Source organism: Fundulus heteroclitus, chromosome 22 (genome assembly GCF_011125445.2).
Source record: "Fundulus heteroclitus isolate FHET01 chromosome 22, MU-UCD_Fhet_4.1, whole genome shotgun sequence".
Classification (NCBI taxonomy): domain Eukaryota; kingdom Metazoa; phylum Chordata; class Actinopteri; order Cyprinodontiformes; family Fundulidae; genus Fundulus; species Fundulus heteroclitus.
In genome coordinates this window covers 26,565,080-26,587,749 of record NC_046382.1, presented here as the reverse complement: position 1 = coordinate 26,587,749, position 22,670 = coordinate 26,565,080, and the positions used below count along the sequence as shown (strand labels likewise).

The window sequence follows — 22,670 nt, the reverse complement described above, 5'->3', positions numbered from 1 at the left end:
AGCCATATGTGTTATATACCTTACTGTCAAGCTCCATGAGATATGTCAAAAGTTTGACTTAAACATAAAAAGGAGAATAAGGAGCTCCAAAAAAAAAAAAAAAAAAAAAAGTTTGGGTGGACCTTTAAATAGTGTGGCAGTGCACCTGAAGGAAAAAGTTAGTGGTGACAGAGCAATCAGTACAAAATAAATAGCATTTACATTAAATGAATATATAAATGAAAGTCTGTAAAGCTTAGCATGAAAAATATAATAAATATGTGAAAATCTGTCTGAATCTTAATTCAGAAGCTAAGCTAAAAAGCCACAAATCTTTCGATTGGTCATTTCTCTTCTTGGCGGTCACAAATAACATAAAAGCAGCAAAGTACAGCAGAGTAAGGATTAGAACATGTAAATACAACAAGTTTATCAATGAAAGTCCACGAAAACAAAGCCAGTGGCCAGGGCGCTTCTCAGATACTTAGTATAAACCACAACTCCCGAGATGCATTGCGGCCAAACGTAATGATATTCTGTCCAATCGCTTACGTTCGAAGCAGTCGCGCCGCCAAAATACGGAAAAACAGAAAGTTGCTGCTTCTTCTTCGGCTTGCGATTGGTTGAAAGTGTTATTCAGGAGTTCTTGTGAACATTTTTGACCAGCGAACTGGATGTTACAAGCCAGACTTGTTGTGCTGCGTCAGTCAGAAAGTGAGTTTGACCAATGGAGATCACTCCCAAAGCCAACAAATTACCGTGTGTGTATTCATCACCTTGTTATTCAGCCGAGTCCAGCCCTTCAGAGTTCACAGAGGAAAAGGTGAGTCCCGTTCACTTGTGTTTAATGCATCGCTTTTACTTTAAATCCAGCCTGTAACGCAACATGGGAACTGCGAACAGGGTTACAGTGTCTTAAAGTCTAGAAAAGTGCGGCGCGTTTACCAGCTCTGATAAAGTATAGAAAAAGATACAGACTGGAAAGTATTTGTACCAGTTTTATTCATACATCCGTTTGTCAGCTTTATTTATATAGCACTTATATATGCTTCTGTCCAAAGTGCTGTACAGAGCAGAGCACATATGTAGGTATATGTATGTATGTATGTATGTATGTATCTATCTATCTATCTATCTATCTATCTATCTATCTATCTATCTATCTATCTATCTATATATATATATATATATATATATATATATATATATATATATATTGATTGATTGATTGATTGATTGATTGATTGATAGATAGAGAGAATATAAAAAAGTCCATGATAAAGTTCAAGTAGTAAAAAACTCTAAGAGAAAAATGCTAAAAAATGTGCTCAGCTTGAGTTAATAGCCAGTGCAAACATGTGGCTTTTTAACAAAGACTTAAAAATGCAAAGTGACTGCACTGTTCCAATACTCAAAGGAAGACTGTTCCAGTCTCTGCGCAGTCACATCAAATGCCCGGTCCTCAGCCGTGATCTTGGCACAACCAAAGTCAGTTGATTTCCTCATCTTATTGATTGAGCTGGGACATGGATCGACAAAAGCTCAGAATGATAGACGGGAGCTGACCCATCCAAACATTTAAAAACCATTGACAACACATTTAAACGAATCCTATAGCTGACTGAAAGCCAGTGCAGTGAAGCCAACACAGTTCTATCTCTTAACTCCGTCCTCCAGCCTAGATGCAAACGGCATGCGCTCCATCATACATTGGTCATTCATTAATACCCTCACCTATCTTCATCCATCCATCTATACATCCGTCCATCCACTTTAAATTAGGCTAAATAATAGAGCTGAAGTCCATCTAAAATTAGATGTGGAAGACATGCTCTCATGTAACTCATCATGTACCCGTGTAGTGTGACGCCTTTCCCTCTGCCTCTCCTCAGCATCGTCCTGCGCTCAGCGCCTCACTGAGGGAGAGGCTGAAGAGGACGCGGCGCTCCTTCACCTCCCCCCTCTCTGTGGCCAAACGCCTTTGCGTCGACGGCGAGGAGGAGGACGGCCGGCTCGCTCCAGCAGACTCCCGGGGGGCCGTGACGGTCCACGGCGGGGAGGCCAACAGCGCCGCGGCGAAGTCGGGGAGTGAGAGCTCGCCTGCAGCGGCTCCCCAACCGGCGCACGTCTCCTCAGAGGGCTCGGCGGCGCAGCTCAGGAAGGAGGTGAAAGAGAAAACGGAGACTCTGCGCCGGCTCAGGATGGTTCAGATGTACAGAGGCAAGGTGAGCAGACGATCCGAGTGTCTTTCTGAGCTGCTTCGTTTGTGATCGCCTAGATTGAAAAGGTCTCTTTCTCCTCAGAATGACCTGACGCAGCTCCAGACTTTGATCGACAAGTGGCGGAGCTGTGCTCAGGCCGCTCTGTATGAGCTCCAGTCCGAGGTCCCCATCGAGGGAAGAAAGGCTGACCTGTGCGAGCTCGTCGACCTCTTTGGTCTGGATGACGGCGTTCTGCGCTTCGACCGAGCCGAGGGCGACTTCACTACGTAGCGCCAGAGGAAGGACCTTAATAAAAGACACTGCAAAGGAGTTAACGCCACGCATTTAGTTATTTATTGTTTCCCCTTTGTCCCTGTTCACAGCAGAAGCGCACGAAACGTTCTGTTAATTAGCCCAGAGATGTGTAAATAAAGGTGTTTTCTCATGAGTTGTATTGCAGCTCATCAAGCGAGGGAAAGTTCCTCCTCTCCAGACGCTCCACTTCTTTCCAGAGGAGGTCCAGGTCCTCCGACTGAACCCTTGCCAGGTCCTGCAGGTTGCTCCTCTGAAGGACCTCCTGGTAGCGCTCTTCTCTCTCCGCGACCTCGTTCTCCTCTGTGGCTGAAACACCAAAAGAGCCTCGTTAGAAGCTAAGCTAGGTAGAAACGCAGAGGAAGTGATTACAGGTGCATCTCCTCAAGTTACAATATCACAGAAAAATGTTTTGATTTCACCAACTTGGTTTTTAAAACAACTACATCTTTTATAGATTCCTTACATGGAGATTAATACATTTCAGGAATTTATTTCTGTTAACCTGATACATTATTTGGGAATTACGGTTTACTGGGGCAGTGAAAACCATAAATTGTGGAATTTCCCGTGCAACACAAGACCACTAAAACCTTTTTTTCCTTTTTACACATAAATGTCAAGGTATGGCCATGTTGGGAACCACACAACAACGGTTAAAACTGGAGATCTGACAGCTGCCCAGCAGACATTTATTGACACCCACCAACAGTGGGGCAAGGCACAGAGGCCTGCTAAAAGAACGTTACATGAATTCAGACTAAAGTCCATTTAAGTTATTCAGGGCGATTCATAAGAAGTGGATTTGACTGTTTCTTTCAGGTCCATGGTCCTCATTTCAGATGGAAGTAAATTCTGCATTTCATTTGGAGATCATGGTCCCAGAATCTGGAGGGAGAGCGGAGAGGCACAACACTGCCCACACTGCCAAACCTACCAGTGCCTAGGCATCACAGTGCTTGATGGACCCAAAGAATAAAAATCCTCCTGATCTAAACCGCAGATATCCTATGGAGTAATCGTCAGAAGGACGACGACAGACCCCAGACCCAACAACGCAGATGAACTGTAGGCCGCTACTGAAACAACGTCGACTTCCTTAATGCGTCAGCAGAGCCACAGGCTGGCCGTCTCCACGCCGCACAGCACTGATGCAGTAAGAGGCGTGACCTGGCACTGGGAGTAAATGCTGTTCAGAACATGCTCATACTCTCCTGTAGGATGACTTTTCTGTACCAAAATCCTTTTTTAATGCCCTTTAGGTACAGAAATGCGGGGATTCGTTAGCTTTAGGCCGTAATTATCACACTTGACAGAAATATGTCATACAACCTTTTTAATCCAATTCCTGAAATGCACTAAGTCTTTGGTGACATCAGGCCATGCAGATGGACCGGTAGGTCAGTTTTTATTTTATTACCTGCAGCTTCGTAGACGTTCCTCAGCTCCGCCACGGTCACCTGCGTGCCGGGAAGCTCCTGCTCTAGACTAGCACTGCTCTCTTTGATCTTCATCAGCTTTCTGTTCATCCGCTCCAGCTTCCTCATGCGCTGCTGAACGCTCTTCTGATGGGTCTGAAATCGGGAATGGCCAGCAGGGACATGAGGTCCCGCTGGCTTTTGGCGATCGCATTAAAGCCGCGCGGCTTGCCGTTACCTTTATCATGAAAGCAATGCTTTTCTCCATTGTGGAAATTTTCTCCAGCATGCGAGCGCTCTGGTCCTTCTTGCTGCGATACTGGAACAAAGGGGAGAGTTAAATAGCGCGAAGGAACTAGAAAAGGTGTTTTCCCTAAGTTTTTATTTTTTTAAATGAAAAATATCAAAGCCAATGTATCAAACCCTTCATCAGGAAATATTTTTAATCACAGGATTGGATTTATTTATATTCCCGGCCGTCTTCCTGAGCGGTTTTATGGGCTTTAACAATGTCAGGAAGCTAACAGGAGCACAGCTACATGGACCTTCTGCCACAGGAAACGGGCACTAAAACCTGGAAGCTCGTGTGCCGCGCTTTGATAAAAGAGGAACGGATAGTTTCGTTGGACAACACAGTAAGGGTAAGCAGACTCTTCTGGGGGAAAACTCGTCCTGTTACTGTTCGGGCTCTTTTTCCTGGTTTAAAATCATATGCAAAAAGATTTTAGAGCCAAAAAGGAAAACTTTTATCCAGAGACAGCCTATTGGGTAAGACGTTTAGATGTTGGAAAGAAAGAAAGAAAGAAAGAAAGAAAGAAAGAAAGAAAGAAAGAAAGAAAGAAAGAAAGGAGAAAAAAGGGTGGGGAGTGTGTTGGAGGAGGGTGTGAGCTTTCTGTAAAAGATCACCCATCTGTGCTGGGAGATGGGAGCAATTTTCTGCTTGCAAAACATCTCGCTGTGCCAAAACCGAAATACCTGCCTGGATATCACGCGCGGGCGTCTGGCCAGGCAATGCGCGCTGGATTAACGTTTCGCACCATGTACAGATTTTTTGTTTTTCTTCGATATCATTTAAACCTGATGCGGAATCTACTGAGGGAAGGGGGGGGGGGGGGGGGGGGGGAAACCAACCTCTGACATATAATTACCAAGTCAGACAAATTCCAGTGAAGAGCAACTCATAACTTCCCTGCAATTAAAAAGCAAGAGTTATGATCCCAGACTAGATGACCTTCATGTCCTGCTGCTCCTCTGAGAGGCGAAGCATCTTGATGTCCTTCTTCTTGTCGTTTAAGTCGTCCATCTTCTTCTTCATCACCCGCTGTTCCCACTCCAGCTGGATGACGTACTTGCGGATCTCTCTGCGGGCCTCCATGGACGCCACCTTCTGCTCTGCAAGTGTCTGATGATACAGGCAGCAATGGTTTGATCAGCAGTCATAACTCTGACCTTTGGTGTGGATTTGCCACTCATTGACAAACTGAAATTAGTATTGATGCAATTTTAACATTTTAACATTAAAACTGTTTTTATTTCCTTTATGTTTTATTATTTTACACGAAATGTATGTTAAGGGTGCTTGGAGGTAAAGACGGACCCTGATGTTCTTTCTCAGGTTGTCACCCACGCTTCTGTGGAAAAGGATGAAGTCGGTCCCGGCGGTGTCAGCCGTCGGCGCCGTGGAGGACGTCTCCACCTGTCCCTGTTTCAGTATGACTTGGACCGTAGTGTTGATAAGATGCTGGTTCCTCTTGTTCTGCAGGCTGGAGGAAAACAGAGACCAGAAACAAGAAAAGCATGAACCCCGACTCTCCTCTCATGTGCCGCGTTTACGCATTTTTAGCATTTCCAGTAAATACAGGGGCTCACAAAAGTATTCACACCCCTTGAACCTTTTTCACGTTTTGTCACATTACAACCACAAACAAATATATTTTGTTGGAATCTTGTGTGAAAGACCAACACAAAGTGGTATGCAGTTGTGAGGGAAAAATTAATTTATACATGATTTGAAAAAAAGTTTTACAAATAAAAGAACTGAAAAGTGCGGTGTGCAAAAGTATTCGGTTTTGAACATCTCGCAGAGCTCTGACCAATCCATCATCCAGAAATGGAAAGAGTACGGCACAGCTGTAAACCCACCAAGACAAGACCGTCCTCCTGAACTTACAGACCGAACAAGGAGAGCATTGATAAGAGGTGCAGCCAAGAGACCCATGGTGACTCTGGATGAACTGCAGAGATCCACAGCTCAGGTGGGAGAATCTGTCCACAGGACAACTATTAGTCGTGCACAAATGTGGTCTTTATGGAAGAGTGGCAAGAAGAAAGCCATGGTTAAAAGAAAACCAGAAGAAGAAGCACCGTTTGCAGTTTGCCAGAAGCCATGTTGGAGACACAGCAAACATGGAAGAAGGTGTTTTGGTCAGACGAGACCAAAATTGAACTTTTTGGCCAAAATGCAAAACTCAATGTGTGGCGGAAAACTAACACTGCACATCACTGTGAACACACCACTGTCAGATATGGTGGTGGCAGCATCATGCTGTGGGGTGCTTCTCTTCAGCAGAGGCAGGGAAGATGGATGGAGCAAAATAAAGATTGTTCAAAATTGAATGAAGGATGTCACTTTGTGAATCTAAATGTGGATCCTTGTAAATGGTGCTGCTTTCTGGCCAGATCCCTCTTGGAAAAATGATTTTAAATCTCAGTGAGAATATATCTGGATAAATATAGGTTTATATTATATTCATATGTCATCTACCTGGTTCTCTTATGTTTTTTGTTTTATTTGTCTTTCTCTAAGACTCACAGTCTGTCCCAAAAACTGTCTTAACTAGTAATTCAATAAAGTCAGTTGTGCAACAGATTCCCCCCCCCTTTCTAAAGAGCAAATCACCATATTATTTGTACAAGCTGCAACAACCTGACATTTAAAAAAATCTTTAGACTTTTTTTATTGCTCGATCTGAGCAAAACAGGTTGCCAATCATAGGAATTAAAGTCCTACCTCAGGAGTGCTTCAAAAACCTGTTTGATCTCTTCTTGGGCAGCATGATCTTCTTCTCTCCTTCTGTGCAGGAAGGCCTGCATCTCAGCAAGATTCAAAGCCTCCATTTTAATCTGCAACAGAACAGGCAAACAAATGAACTACTATCAGCGGGTAAAATAAACAATGGACACCGAAACTGCATCTGAAATGTAAAATTAATGCACAAAAGATAACAGACACGCCCTTTGACCTCTTGGTATTTACCTTCTGTTCGCTCTCGACTTTTGTTTTGCGGACAAAGCAGAATCTCTGCCAGGTGGACAGGTTGATTTCTTCGGGCATGTTTTCTGGAGCATCCAGCTCCTCCATGGCTTTAAACATTTGGCTGAGTCCGTCAGGAGCCTGAGAGCTGTTCGGACGGGGCTGCTTAAACAAGTTGGAGGCGTTTTCCATCTGGGCCCTCAGCCTTTGTACCCTGGAAACGGTCGTGACAATCTGAGCTTTAAAGAAAGCCTGGACTAGACAGCCGAGCTGCGGCGTGGGAAGGGTCACAAACCTGGGTCTACGTCTGAACAGTTTGTAAAGTTCCTCAATCTTGTGTTGTGGCAGATCTTTAAACCCCTTCCTGAAGTTATTGTCCAGAACCTTTGGACGATTAAATACAATCAGATTTATCCCTTACAAGGTGCCTTTGGTTTCTTTTTTCTTTTTCGCCTGCGTGGCTATTCTTCGTATCTAATCTTACTTTGTCTTCAGCCACGATGTTGTCATATTCGTACTGAAACTGCTCCACCTCGTCCTCGTGTCTCTTCAAGTCTTTCTCTGTAGTCATCTGTCAGAAACATACAGGTAAACAAAACGTGTACCCGCTGCCGGGGCTGGTAAGGCGGCGCGCTGGAACGCACCCGGGCAATTCTGCCAATTTTCCCGCAAATTGGTTCTAGCCCTGGCAATTAATACATTCCTGCAGCATTAGTGTGCGCAACCTTTCCAACCTTGTATGCCAACACGCGTTCAAGTTTGAGCCTGAGCTCCTGCTCCTGGTTGTTCATCTCCTCAACCGAGAGCACCGCGTCGGCCAGGTGGGTGATCTTCAGCTCTTCCTGCCAAACACACCCAAAACAAAACAAGAAAAGGGAGCGTTTTGTTTGCGCACGCCACACTTTTCAGATTTGAAACGACACAAGATTTAATAACTATCACTTGGCTTCCGCCTCAAAATAACGCAATCCTCTGAAGCGGTCCACCGCACAAAACCTTTGGAGCTTTGCGCTGTGAGTGCTTTGCAAGGCGCCGGCGCTCTTTTCGCAGACTCGCCTGATATATGGCCAACGTGCACTGTACTTTCTTCTCAAACAGCTTCGAGAGTGACTCGTCGAACTTTTCCGTTGCATCTTTGATGGATTCCTGCAGCTTTTTCATCTCCACTTCCAATGTCTGCGGGAACCACAGATTACAGACGCTGAGCACGCATCTTGGCTGAGACGCTGGCGATTAAAACATTAAAAACATCTCATTTCGTTACCCTTTTATATGTCTCCTTCTCCTCATTTAGGTCTTTTGTGTTCTTTTCATATTCTTTGTAGAGCTTTTTCTCCTCTTCGCTCCACTGGATTTCAAGTTTTGTCAAAGCAAACTCGGGAGGAGGAATTTCCTGTGGAGTAAAATCAAAAGCAACTAAGGGCTTGTCATGCTGTTTGGTCTAATTCCACTGAGTCTGTCTAAAAAAAAAAAAAAAAAAAAAACTCAGAGAAAATGTTTTTAAAATATTTAAACAGTTTTAGCCCAAAGGGAATACAGTAAATTGAATAATATCATTTTAAACGTGGGCCATCGCTGCTGGAGAGAAACCTGACGTGTTGTTTCTACTTAAAGATACCAATGCTGGCTTGTTTTTTTTATTTTTTTCAACACGTGTTTCGATGGATTTCAATCTAAACGACATGTTTACACCTGCCACACTGCAAAAACGGAACTAAAAATAAGTACATTTTTATTGAAATTAGTGTATTTCTAAAGCTAATCTGCCAATGGAATAAGATTTTTGCACTGAAAATAGGAAGAACTCATCTCCATCACCTTATTTCAAGTGCATTATATCTAAGTATCTTATTTTAGGGTTAAAATTACTAATTCCATCGGCATATAGTCTTATTTACCTGCTCAAATCAAGGACAAACGCACTAATTTCGAGAAAATTTTTTACTTATTTTTAGTTCTGTTTTTGCAGATGCTTTGTTCAAAGCGTAAGAAGAAATAACTCGCTCTTTAAAGAAATGGTAACAAAATAACAATTTTCCTGAAACGTCAGGTGACAGTGGATGGGCAAACCTTCAACCAGTGTAAAATGCATTGCTATTAGACAGTTAAGTCTGTAATGTTTTTTAAATCAACTGATCAAACCAGTGAAAAGATTACATTATCAATCAATCTAAAGCAAGATATGCTTTAGACTGATTTATCATCACGTTTAAATGTCCAACGTGAACAGAGTATTTACAGTTTTACCATTTTTAAAATGTCCACTTTCTTCACTTCGAGGACGCCCTCCATCATGTCGTCGAGAGCTCTTTCTCTGCTGTCGTCACCCTGCAACAAAAACCCACCAGCAGGCCACAGATCACAGATCTATATATTGCTTTTTAAATCACACTGAGTAAACCGCCAACAGATGCTGCTAATTTTAACAGTGTGGATAAAAGTGAACAATTCACAAGCAAACAAATAGCAAAAAAAAACAAAAAAACAGACAAAAGCAAAAAACAGGAAAATAAGGAAAATGTTTTTCGTGACATCGTACTCGTGCAGTCATGGCCTCCTTCTCCAGCCTCCGCCTCTCCTCCAGCTTCTTCTGCTCCGGGGTGAGGTATTTCTCTGCTTTGATCTAAAGCGGGACAAAGGCGACATCTCGTAGTGATAATCACACACTAGCGCCCGTCTCAGCACAAAAACAAACGAACAAACAAGCGAACCGCGGCGCGGTTTGACGCTCCCTCGTGCTTGGTTGAACTTTACGTGAACCACGTTCATTGTTTGCACAGGACAGAGACCTCGGAGTCGTCCACGGTCAGCAGCCTCTCGGGCCGCTCGCCGTCGCTCAGGCTGGGCTCCCACAGCTTCTGCTTCAAGTCCAGCTCCAGCATGATCTCCCTGACGAGTTTGTTCCTGTCCTCCAGACGCCTGAGCTCCTGCACCTTCCTCCTGTGCAGAGCTTCGAAGTCTGAGTTGAAAGCCATCTTGATGCCATAAATCAAATCCTGCATTCAGAGGCGGAGAGAAAGAATGTATTATTAATCAGAATGGGGGGGCAACGACAGCGACAAAGGGAATCCGCACTCCTGACTTCTAGCTGACACCAGATATTTAAACACTCTGAAATAAACAGCTACTGAATGTCCAGCCGTCAGCAGATGCTGCGCTCCTGCTTGTTTAAAGGGGACAAACGTTTATTAACCACAGAACAAAAGGAAAAGACTTTGTGAAGATGCTGGCTGACACTGGTGAGACAGTCTAGTAATCAAGGCTGAAACAGATCCTGAAGCGACATGGGCTGAAAGGCCGCTGGGAGAGGAGGAAGAGATGAGCAACATAAAAAAACAGACTGGATTTTTTTTTTTTTTAAATGCATTAAGGACAAAAACTGTCATTTTTAGAGACCTGTCCTGTGGTGTGTGGGAAAAAGAAAAGAAATCTGAAATCCTTTTTGGGGAATGTGCTAAACCTCACAAAATAGATGAGGAAAAAGGTGGACAACATAAAAAAAAAACTCCACCAGGGAGGTTAAATCCTGGGTTCAAAACTGCTCCCCCACATGGACAATGACCCCTAACCGTGGCCCCAAGTTCAGGACCAGAAGGTCAGTGTTTTGGAGAGCTGATGAGGGGCAGCTGAGCAATAAGAGCCAGTTACAGCTCCTCTGTCTAGAGCAGGGGTGTCAAACTCATTTCTATATGGGGCCACTTTGGCGTCATGAAGTCATTAAAAGGGCCGGTTGTACGTGTATAGACGATACTTTTCATTTCATAATTTCATTCCAGTTCACATAGAAGTATAAAAAATGCACAGTAACATAAAAGTAGCACCCTTAAGCCCAGTTTATACAGTTTATCTGCAAAAAAAGTTGATATTGGGGTGAGTTACACTTACAGGAGGCACAGTTTTAGCCAATTTATACACTTTAAAAGGATATATACCTCTACTTTATGACATGATATGCCTTTTTTTTGGCTCTTGAGGGCCGGAAAAATTGCCTTGACGGGCCGGATTCGGCCCGCGGGCCTTGAGTTTGACACCTGTGGTCTAGAGGAATGAGCCAAACATATTGTGAGAATCTTTGACACAGTCACACAGTTTAAAAAGGCAGTTCTACCAAATACAAAGCAAATCTATCAAAACGTCTACATTTGAAGAGGAAAAACAACTTCTGTTATTCTGGGCCCAAAATGTCTTTTTTTCTTCTTTTTTTTCCTGAATCCTAACTGATGTAAAACAGAAAAAAAAAGTCAGAATTCATGTCAGACAGTGAGAAAAAAAAAAGATTTTGTCTTTTTATCCAGTTTAACTACATTTCTGTGTGGACTGTGAGTGACTTTTGGCCCTTTTTTCTGACTTTTTGGTGCTGGATTTAGAGAGCACTGCAGAATCCCCCCCACCTGTAGCAGTATTATCTGGTTGATCCTCTGCTCGACGGTCTGCAGGCTGAACTGGTTGTAGGTGTAAGGGCTGGAATATCCCAACTGAGCCGAGAAGCTTCCAATCAGAGCAGCACTCTCTGCCTCCTGGCCTTCCTCCTGCCGCTCCTCCTCCGCGTCGCTGCTGCTTCTCTTCGGGCCGCTCGGCTGCAGGTTGAAGTTGCGAGACGACAAACGGTGGAGCAAAACATGAGCGCCGAATCTGCGGCCAGAAGATTATAAACTATATGCAGAGAGCGTCGCAGCGGAGAAAATGATTGCGGCGGCGTGCGTTCAGCCGCAAAGCCATAAATCTCAAAACTTTTCAACAGCACTGGACTGGCGCGGGTTCAAGTATTCAAAAAGGAGGCTTGCAGCAGGGAAAGTTCACATCAAGGACTGCAGATTCAAAGCAGCCAATTGTTTTTTTTTTTACGAAGTAAAACCTGTTCATATTTGAATGACTTGTCCTGAGATGGGTTTCCAGAAAGAAATAAAGATGAAAAAAGGTGGAAGTTTCCCTGCTCACTGCCTTCAGAAAACACCGCATTCCTGTTTCACACCCATGACAGCAAAGCGTGGATCTGATTAGATCCAACGCCGTCGCATGTGCATTCCCCTGCTTCGTCAGTCAGACTCCACACCGCCGGTTTTTAATTACTCTGCACGCAGCCTTTTCAATCTTCCTCATGTTCTGAACCCTGCGGAGGTCCTCCTGCTCCTTCTCGGCTCGCTCCCTGAGGGGATAGTTCTTCACAGACATCTCAGAGTGGAAGGCCTGCGGGTGACAGCCACACGTAATTCAGAGCTGACAGATCTAAATAAAATAAAATAAATAAAATAAAGAAATGTCTCGTTTATGAAAAGCTTGCTTACGTCGATCCTCCGAGATTTGATCATCACAGAATCCCAGCATTCTCGCCTCAGGACATCCCAGAGGTACCACTTCTTCATGATGTCCTGCTCAATTTCAGCCTTCACCTGTGCAACGGAGCAACGTTAACGTTACATTTTTTCCGAGGGATCGTTTAAGGTTGGTGGCAGTAACGTTAACTTGAGCTGGCAGCACCCTCTCGGCTTCCTGCTCCACCGTGGCCTCCAGTCTCCTCTGCTCCTCCAGGTCCAGGTTAAACTGCTCTTCTGGGAGGCTTTCGTTCTCACGTAGCATTTTGTGAATCTGACAACAAACATGTTTATTTGACATGTCTTATTACAGAATAATCAAATTAAAAATGCAGATTGTTTAAACAGTTAATGTAAAAAATAAAATAATAATAATAAAGTCAGTAGAGATGCACCATTTAATGGCTTCAAAGATCAGGGATCTGTTCATAACCCAATCGTTTTTTTCTCCTAATTGCCTCTGATCAGCGATTGGCAGGTCAGATAGTGGAAAATCTAAAAAATGTTTCCCCTTTTCGTTGAATGCTTCAAAACTAAAAACCTGTATCATTTTGGCCGATGAGCACATCAACCAACAGCATGTAGTTAGATGCACTTTTTCGATTTGAGTAAAAATCGGTCAAAGGTTTGGGACATACGCTTGAATTAAATAATTCAGATCCTCTTAGAATTTGCTGTCTGGTGCATTAATATGCCGTTGGAAGCACATTTTTTCTGTTTGATGTTTCTAGTTCTTAGAATAATAAGAAAACAAAAAAGAGGAATTTCCAGGAAAGTCACTAGGAAAAGAGACACTTGGTACGAGCCAGAAGAAGCCTGATCTCCGTCAGCCTCGTAAGTAGGTAAACTCTATTCTATTAAGTGGTAAAAATTATAAAGTGAATCACAACAGTAGGAGAACAAAACAGTAAGAGAAAAATGTAAAACTAAAACTAAATGCATGTCAATATTAAAAAAAAAAAAGCATTTAGCTGATTTTTAACATGATTTAAAAAGACAAGGCCAGGGCATCCCGACAGTGGAGGTGTGGCTGCTGGTGAGGATGGATCCACACGGGTTTTAACACGGGTCTGAGATAGAACCGGTAGGGTTCTGGTCTGAAAGCCTTTAACAGGTCAGACATGTATTCAGGAGCTTGACATCGGAACCCCCTAAAAGTTGACGGTAAGATTTTCTGATGATTTCTAAAGTCACTGATCCACAGAGTAGAGTGGAGTGGTAAGTAGCTGTTGCCTTTGCTAGATCTGCTCATGAAAATGTATTTCCATTTAAATCAGGTTGATCTATTCGACACACGTACTGACAGCCTTAGAGTTTGTCGCTGTGGTTCATCAACCTTTATGGGAGTGCATATGATTAGCAAAATTAGTGAACTGTGTGGTATGATCATAGGGAAGTCTTACCTAAATCCACATGTTGGTATTTAGGGACACTTCCTTTTCCTGTAATGCCAAACAAATGGTCACAAAAGACACTTACAGTTGCCCGTAACTCTCTGACGGTCTCTCTCAGGTTTCTCTTTGTTTCTGAAAACTGCTTGTTGTCCTCTTTCACAATCTGTTTAAAACACAGAGGGAAACATCAAGGTGAAATGGATGCAGACACAAACAAAGCAGGAAAGATGCCTCTTTTCCGCTTCTCCGCCTTCCCCGCGCGGGAGCTAGCCGAGACCTCCCACGTGTTTATTATCAGCGCATCTTTATGTTGCGCCTCTGTCAGGTGGGAAGGTAAAAACAGGTTGCTTAATGCCTCTGTAATTACTCGTTCCTCCCGCTCTGTAAGCACCGATAAATCAAACTGCTGCAAAAAGGCAGCCGAGCGCCAAAAACAACTGCAACGTTTACACTCAGGTGGAGCAGGGCACCTTTCGTAACCCCCCCTCACCTGCAGCCTTGTGAAACAAGATAAACATCTACACGTGTTTTAACATCATCTCCATCCTATAACATAACCACAAACATAACAGCTTTTCACTCAACTGCTTCTTGTTTGCTTTCCAGCCACGTGGCGATCGGGTTTGGGGCAGTGGGAAGGTAACGCTCATCCTGCTCCGTCACGTCGATCGACGGTGCGCAGCTGACCTGCACGGTGGAAATAGTGCATTAAAAGTCAGAGATGCAGTGAAGTTGGTTGGAAATATTCACTATTTGATCTAGAAAATTATAGACATAGCTGGTAAAAATGTATCACATTACTTTGATATCATCAGTAATGCAGACAAATAACTTATAATGCTCGAGTATTATGCTAAACGGTACCGTCAGGGGCGGTTCTAGACAGGGGCCAACAGGGGCCCATGTCCCTGTAGAAATGGTCCTGGCCCCTGTTAAGGCCCCTGTACTAAAGACATAAGATTAAACACACTTCTCATAATTATTTGCAATGGCAAAGAAACCATAACTGATTGGTTACTTTGACCAATTTTATTTTTTTACCTATACAGTTTTACTCTAAGAAGGGTTTAAAAATTAAGATGTTTCACATTTAGCTTTAGCCGTATTGAGTTGGGGGCAAGTTTTCAACTGCTAGTTCAGGGGTCTGAAACCTGCAGTTCCAGAGCCACAAGTGGCTCACTTAATATTATTACACAGTTAAATATTGCCATTTTATTGTTTAATTTTTTGTTCTGTGCCCCTGTGAAAAAAAAACACTGGCCCCACCTTGGCCCCCCCCTGGTAAATTTGGTCTAGAACCGCCACTGGGTACCGTATAGAGGAATTAAAGGACGATCTGATTCAAATTGTATATTCTAAAGAGGAAAAAGCACCATAAAGTTGAATAAACCAGAAGAGCTTTACCTCCTGTTCCTCTGTTGTGCTGCTGCTGACAGGCGTCTCCTGGCCCCACACAGGAAGGTTCATCAGGACGGGGTTTTCACACTCGAATGCAGCCTTCAAGGTCACAGCCGCGGCCCGGTGGTACCGCATCAAATCCTTATTCTTTTCCTCGTAGGCATCTTTAGCTGCGCATGAAGGTCTGGAAAAAACAAATAAGCAAATGTGTTCATGCGGTTTCAGTTGTTCTGTGAGAAGCCATCAGGTTCTCCGTAGTTTCTGCACGGCGACTGAAACGCAACATTATCACATCAGTTTTAATTTCATTCAGCTCAGACGTGAGTTAAAATGAGACCGGTTTCATGTTTTTTTTTTGCTGGAACAATAGTATATTTGTAGTACATTTTAATTATTTAGTAACAATAAAATATCAGCATCAGTATTTTTCTCAATAGCGTTTAAATCAACGATTTAATGGCTTATTTATGAACGAGTTAAAAACGCATCTTTGTAACTTAGTGATGCTTTCATCCCATTTACAGCGAGGTTTTGCCTACGCAGCCAGGCGTCTTTGTGCCTGTTGTATGAGGAAACACACGCCTCACAAAGATCAAGACAACAATCAGAAGCTTGGTGAACCGCCACGACGCCCCTAAAACCAGAAACGCAAAATATCACTAAAATGATGGAAGTAGCACTTATGGTGACGACGTTTTGGAATCTGAAACTAACGTGTGCGTGGGAGCTGGAAGGGCAGGCAGATGTGGAATGTGAGGGGGAAGTTTTTCAGAGCGTGAATGTGATTTTTACTGCCGTACATCTTTGTTTTTTTTCCACAACTTAAGCTTCTCTACGACCTCAGGATACCACCCACTGGACCTTAAGTCATGTTTATTTACCTCTGTCCTACACCAGAGATGGAAAGAAGATAAAAGCACTGTTTATTAAAATCGACACCAAACTGCAGGTGCGACTCACGCAAGCAAGGGCTCCCTCTGCTGTTCGAGGTTGTGCATAAAGTCAGCATGATGGACTGGGCGATGCTGTACCTGAGGATAGTGCACTGGAGAGAACCGTCTCTGAAGCCGGTGGTGACGACTGAGTGGCCGTCTGCAGAGAAGGACACACTCCGAACTCCGCCCAGGCGGCACGAGTGACACCGGAGCTCACAGTACTGCTCCTGCAGAAGAAAGGGCGCTGTCAGATCCGCAGAATGTCGCTGTAGCGTTAATACGCTTCTAAACTTTTTAATGTTTAGTCACATTTGACTAAAAAAAAAAAAAAACATCGAAGTATTTACAGGTTATTGTAAATATATTCACAGATATATATTGAATCAGCAGAAGGAAAAATCAGAGATCCTCATGTCTCTGGCAGCTTCCGACGGGTTTCTTTGGGGATTGTCCTGTATTAATCTTCATTAACCTCACAATCATCTCTTTACAGCTCCATGCCTCTGCTGAAGAAAAGCATGGCCACAGCGTTACGCAGCCTCCACCGTCACATCACCGTGTCACCGCGGGGTCGGTTTGTCGAAGATCTCTGTCGCTATCTCACCTTTCCGTCACACACAGCCTCAGTGAGTGTAGGCCTGAACAATTTAAATATATATATATATATATATATATATATATATATATATATATATATATATATATATATATATATATATATTTAAATAAATATATATATATATATATATATATATATATTTAAATAAATTAAAATGCTAAATATTTCAGCACATGACTTTCTCAGTACTTGATAGTTTTAGAACATAACATAAAAGTATTTGGCATTAGACATTTTAAAAGTTTTAAGCATTCCCTGAACATGAGAAAATCCTCATTATTCGATGCTGTAGCGCACATATTCCCTAGTTACTGGAGGAAAATAGGGAATACCAATATGGCGGCTGGTGGCTTCAAAGCGACTCGTTCTAACAGCGGGCGATTAGCACTCCAGTGTATAATAGATCTCAGTGATTTTGGCGGGCAGCCATTTCTTAACAGGTTAGCCGATGGTGCCTTACTTTGTTTATTTTTGTTTGACAGGGTGAACAGTTGAGCTTAGTTAAAGGTTGAGGTTTTATTCATTAACCTAAACCCCCTTCTCCACAGCTCTACCCCCTGACCTGACGAGGTCCTTCGTGTTCATGATGCCATTTGTTCGTCAACAAACCTCTGATGCCTTCATAGAACAGCTGCATTTAAACTGCAAATAAATTACACACAGTGGGACTCCATTTTACTGATTAGGGAACGTCTGAAGCCAATCGGTTGCACTGAGTTGTATTCAGAGGGGATCAGAGTCAAGGGGGCGGAACACAAATTATTTCTAAAATACATCACTACATCACTAAATGACATGATTTTAGCCGAGGCCTAACATGTAAAACGCCAATGGAGATATGCTGAAGCTGGACTGCAAAATGGCCAAATGTGAACAAGTTCAAAAGGTGTGAATCATTTATGAACCGCAGACCATGACATGAAATACAGACAAGATTACCATAGAGGCGGTTGGTCTGATCCGCAGTAAGCCATCTCGTCCCACAGAGGCCAGCCACATGCAGTCAGGGGACAGAAGGAGAGAGGCGGGGCCCAGCGGGTGACCTTTCACTTCCTCCCCTGGTTTCAGCTGGACCATCTGTCGGCTGGAGAGACCATCTGCGTCCTACGTTGACAGATCAGCAAACAGAGAAAAGGTTTATTCCCTGTTAGGGTAAAGACAGATGCTTAACTTTAGGAAATATGACGTTAAGGACGGTAGAAAAACATCATCAGGTATCAAACCTCAGGAAGCTGGAATCGCTGAAGAGCTTTGTTCCTGTGGCAATAAGCAAAGACCTCACCGACCCCGAGAGCACAGGAGGTCAGGGGATGGAGCACGTTGTAGCTGGACGCTTTGGGGAGGTGCAGACAACCACGGCGGTCCACGCACTCTGCGGGTCAGCAGAAACACGTCAGAGTTATCAGCTTTAGTCCTAAATATGGCGTCACAAAAATATAAAACATTTTTATTTGTTCTGAACCGTATCTATTGCAAGTCATGGCTCTACTGCTCAGCTTGAATTTGCCGTTTCGCTGAGTCATTAAACCCGGCTGCTCTTCAAACAAGGGTGTGTTTTTGAAATCGCCGAGTCACGGTCATCAATCTGTTCAGTGATTCTTTCAGGAACCGACACCTGCGTTCGTTCAAGGCTTTTCTGACAAAGGGCAGACAGAGTTGGCTTTAACATCTGATCAACCGCCTCCCTCTTTTCTCATGAGATTATTAATCGCTTCTGGTGGCCTGACACAAGCTGTATGTTCTGTGCTTTATCCACACAACACGAACGCACCTCACCCTTATTCTGAATCAGTTTATCGCTTTACGGCCATGTCATTTTACGCCTAAACAGACAAGATCGTTAATCTTTTTTTAATTTATTTTTTTATTGCAGCTTCTATTTATTAACCAGCGTCCTTTTTACCTGCAATACTGCTGACAGGCAGAGAGAGCACAATCAGCATGCTGCCACCATCGGTTGTGTCCTGTTGTGCAGCGCACAGCGCGAGAACCTTCACTTCCTCACTGCCGCCCAGGCACTGAGTGGAAAGGGACAAAACGCAGCCAGGAACATCTGGAGAAAGGAAAACACACACACAAATACACACAGAGGATATTTTGTAATAAATCGTATCAATTTTGACCCCGGTCTTCATTGAAAGTTCTTACCAATGTATCCTATAACGGAAAACCTTGCTGATGGTCTTGCGTCGAGTACATAAAGATGTAAATCCGATCCACTGCAGAGGAGGTAGTGTCCTTCTTGATCAAAACTGTAAAAAAAAAACAAAAAAAAAACTTCGAGTTTTCAGGTTTTGGGTCATGCTTTAAAAACACAAATGCATGTGATAGGACATCTGAAAGTGCACGTTCTTGCACCGATGGAGGATACTTGCACTAGATGAGCCACGGCGGCGTGGTAGAGGTAGACCTCATGCACTAGGCAAAGCTGCTCCTCATCGTTCAGGTCAACGAAGAGCACTTTCCCTGAAGCCGCCCCAACGGCCGCGTAACGTGCAACGGGACAGCAGGCAAGACTCGTCACCTGGACAGATGTAAATCTATCAGAAATCTATCAGTAAAATTCTGTCTATAATAGCATCCATCTCTATGTTTATTCAGTAAAAACCCATGTCCTGTACATATGGAACCATTGTTTTTCCTGCACTTGCTGCTATTGCACTTCTGGTTAGACCTAAACTGCATTTCGTTGCCTTGTACCTGTACCTGTGTAATGACAATAAAGTTGAATCTAATTGAATCTAATCTAATCTAATCTAATCTAATCTAATCTAATCTAATCTAATCTAATCTAATCTAAATCACGTTGTCACATTGTTGACGTTCAATCCTATTCCAGCGCGTTACGTGTCGGACGAGGCTGGAGTCGTTCTACGATGCTCGTTTTTTTTTTTTACACGTTTTTCTGCCTCACCTCCGTTTGTAGGGGCAGGGAGCCGAGGCAGGCGCCGTCGGAGGACCACAGCTGCAGAACCCCGCGCTCCCGCAACGACTGCAGCGGGTGGAAACGGAAACACAACGACAGCTCACAAGGATAAATCACACAGGCTACTGTAGGGCAGCTGTGATTCACGAGGGACGGACACGCTTTACCACACAGACGGTCTTGTCAGTGCACAACAAGGCAGCTGTCAAGAAGTTGCCGCTGAGAACATCCAGGACCTTCTCGGCCCGCTCTGACTCGGCTGGCTTCAGCAGGTAGAGCTGCCCCTGAGGATCGACCGTCCAGGTTGAGGTAACAGCTTGATGGAATCTCACGTTTAGGCCGAGGCTCGTTCTAGGTGCTTACCGTGTTGGAGGACAGAAGTAATGTTTCATTGTCGGGGGCGAGTACTGCGGTGGAGACAGGCGTCTCTAACTGCCATGTTTGTGTGATGCTGGTCTGAGTCCCGCTGATCTGCAGGCAGTGGGCCACTCTCTCCTGCAACACGTCCACATGTTCAAAGTGCTTTTACCTGAGAACGCCAAAAAGCCCGCGGTTGTCACAGCGCATACCGTTCCTACTGCAATAAGACCGTCGCCACTGAGGGTCAAAGCTTGAAAGCAGAAGCTTCGGAGGTCAGGCGGGGCATCGGCGGCTAAAAACACGAGAAACAGGAAAACGTTCAACTCAAACAATCAATGACAGGAGCGCTTGTTATAAAACGCGTGCCGCTGGGTTCACTTCAGCAAACCTGCAGGGTTGAAAAGGACGGAGACCGAGAGGCTCTCCGAGTCGACAAGGAGGAGGTAGCCTTCGGCACAGCCCACGTAAAGCTGTGATGTGGCCGTCCAACATAGGGCAGACGGCGTTATCGTGCCTCTGGTGGGCAGCAAAGACTGAGAAACACAAGGTGAGTTGCAGTCAGCATTTTGTCTTTTTTGTTTGGGATGAGCCTTATTTAAACAAATAGCTCATCTGGTATTTGTGTTTAATTTCTATATCACAGTGGGGAAATACTTTAGAACTAACAGGTTTCTCCTTGGAGAGCGCTGAAATGGCTGGCAGCCTCGTCTCTGGTACGAAGCGGCTCGGGTTCTTAGTGGGAGCGGGAGGGAGTTCCTCTGCAAAGGAACCATTGGCTGCTGGAAGCTGTATTGAACTGCAAGACGACAAATATACGCATACACATGTAAATCCCAGCCTAACATTTCCTCTTGACAACGTCCCTGTATTAATATTACCCTTTCAACCACAAAAACATTTGTTATTTTACCTTTAGATAATGTTGATTATATTAAAATAAGGGGGAATTTTCCACCGTATGGTGCAGTCCACGGATTAGATTTGTTACTGTGGGGTTTGTGTGTGTATGTGGGTTTTTTTTTTACCTGGGTTTCATCAGGTGGAAGTGCCCACACCTTTCTATCTTCCAGACTGTGAGGGTTGTGGTGTCCAAAGCACACAGCTGGAGCCAGTTCGTCGGGTTGAACTCTAAGGAAACGACGTCCTGTCCTGCTTGTGACTGTGTGCAGAGCATCTCAGCCTTTTCCCAGTCCCTGCACACGCAGTCGGCAGGGACAGGGAAGGTGGTCAGAGTTGATGAGAAGATGGGTTAAACAAAGATAAAAACACCTTCAGAAGCAACGGAAAAACTTGAGAAACAGTCATGAAGGCTGGCTTTCCAGGAACACAGCAGCACTAAACGCACCCTGAGCTACCATGGGATGGTTTACATCAAAGCCCCTGAATCCAGTCTTTAATAGTCTGTTTCCTGCATGTTTTAGTTGAGTCCCTGCATCAATGATTCAATTGCCTCCCCAGTATGTCATCATGTTCTGCGACAGCCTGCTGCTTATAAACCTTTCATTTGATTCAGGATTTGAATCATCAAAACATGCTAGAAGGGCATGTTAAAAGGGCTAACCCTCAAAGTCCGGAGCTGAACCCAAATTAGAAAATGCTGTAGACGCTTTCAGTTCGATTTGACTGACTGAGATTGAACAGCTTGGCAGATATGCTTTGAACGACTCTGACTTCTGCATTTGGCAGCAACAAGCACCCCTGAGATTCCTGCAGCTGTGACTGCAGGGAAATGTGGTTCTAAAAGTATTCACTTTGCTACATATTTGGGATTTCAATTGTAAAATTATATATGTTTTTATTTCAAAACGTGTAATTTCCCTTACACTTTACAAACATGAACATTGTTGGTCCGGTATATCCCAATCCAACACGTTTTGGAGCTTTCGGCTGACAAGGTGAAAAAGTTCAAAAGGCATGAGCAGTTCTTACCACACAGTGATGGAGAAATCCGGAAACGAGGAGCAACTGCCCAAATAAGGACCTCCATCGCTTAACGTCAAAGACGTATAGTCCAGTTGTGCATTTCCTGCAAATAAACACTCGTGTTGACCACATGGAGGGTTGCGTTTCAGAGCTACACGTCGCTAAAGCTAGCTACCTTTCAGCTCGCTCTTTAAACTTAATCCAGGAAAGTCATACGCAAATATGGACGGAGACACTTTCCTCTCGGAGAAAGCAAGCGCTCCTCTTCTGCCGTTAGCTGCCAGCGCACCGACGCCTCTGCCGGGACTCTCAAGCACACTCCGCGTTTTTGTCTCCAGGTTCAGGAAGCAGATGTGATCCCCACACGTGTAACACACGGTGTTGTTATCCACAAACTCCACATTGTCTCTCGTAAATCCTTGAATCCAGCTAGCAGAGGGCAGGAAAAGGAAAAGTCATTTGAGAAATACTGATAGGAATGAAAACATGGAGGAAAACAGGGTTAAAAGTAACAAAAAATAGATTTACCTTATTTCTAAGTTTCCAACTTCATTCATTTTAACGGAAGAATGGGATTAAATACCACTAAATTTAGGATCTATTTGAGAAAACGAATAAAACGATACGTAAGTGGCTTGGT

The 22,670-nt window shown here is 43.9% G+C and overlaps 2 protein-coding genes across 2 annotated transcripts; one reads left to right on the top strand and one right to left on the bottom strand.

Moving 5' to 3' along the window:
* The first annotated feature begins 529 nt into the window (after positions 1-529).
* On the top strand, positions 530-2,628 carry sfr1 (SWI5-dependent homologous recombination repair protein 1). Its single transcript, XM_012882723.3, has 3 exons — positions 530-802; positions 1,872-2,204; positions 2,283-2,628. Exons 1-3 carry the CDS (start codon positions 707-709, stop codon positions 2,469-2,471), a joined length of 618 nt encoding a protein of 205 aa, XP_012738177.2. The 5' UTR covers positions 530-706; the 3' UTR covers positions 2,472-2,628.
* cfap43 (cilia and flagella associated protein 43) lies at positions 2,594-22,670 on the bottom strand. The gene is made up of 38 exons (XM_021308705.2): positions 22,559-22,670; positions 22,206-22,459; positions 22,037-22,133; positions 21,133-21,300; positions 20,774-20,903; positions 20,496-20,640; positions 20,317-20,399; positions 20,111-20,242; positions 19,915-20,031; positions 19,736-19,813; positions 19,197-19,345; positions 18,970-19,073; positions 18,725-18,874; positions 18,045-18,193; positions 17,761-17,925; positions 16,299-16,429; positions 15,274-15,451; positions 14,455-14,556; positions 13,955-14,032; positions 12,642-12,749; positions 12,449-12,553; positions 12,234-12,350; positions 11,555-11,740; positions 9,953-10,159; positions 9,703-9,786; positions 9,411-9,491; positions 8,428-8,556; positions 8,220-8,339; positions 7,898-8,005; positions 7,648-7,734; positions 7,459-7,547; positions 7,167-7,377; positions 6,921-7,033; positions 5,508-5,673; positions 5,142-5,312; positions 4,149-4,229; positions 3,913-4,066; positions 2,594-2,801 (listed from the first exon to the last, which is right to left on the bottom strand). Exons 1-38 carry the CDS (start codon positions 22,585-22,587, stop codon positions 2,623-2,625), a joined length of 4,935 nt encoding a protein of 1,644 aa, XP_021164380.2. The 5' UTR covers positions 22,588-22,670; the 3' UTR covers positions 2,594-2,622.

Excerpts from the sequence above, each read along its gene's own strand:
- sfr1 (XM_012882723.3), top strand. The coding sequence starts at position 707 with ATGGAGATCACTCCCAAAGCCAACAAATTACCGTGTGTGTATTCATCA. Across the intron at positions 803-1,871 it reads CAGAGTTCACAGAGGAAAAG|CATCGTCCTGCGCTCAGCGC; the intron begins GTGAGTCCCGTT and ends GCCTCTCCTCAG. Across the intron at positions 2,205-2,282 it reads TTCAGATGTACAGAGGCAAG|AATGACCTGACGCAGCTCCA; the intron begins GTGAGCAGACGA and ends CTTTCTCCTCAG.
- cfap43 (XM_021308705.2), bottom strand. The coding sequence starts at position 22,587 with ATGAATGAAGTTGGAAACTTAGAAATAAG. Across the intron at positions 19,814-19,914 it reads CTGACAAGACCGTCTGTGTG|TCGTTGCGGGAGCGCGGGGT; the intron begins GTAAAGCGTGTC and ends CACCCGCTGCAG. Across the intron at positions 9,492-9,702 it reads AGGAGGCCATGACTGCACGA|GGTGACGACAGCAGAGAAAG; the intron begins GTACGATGTCAC and ends TTTTTGTTGCAG.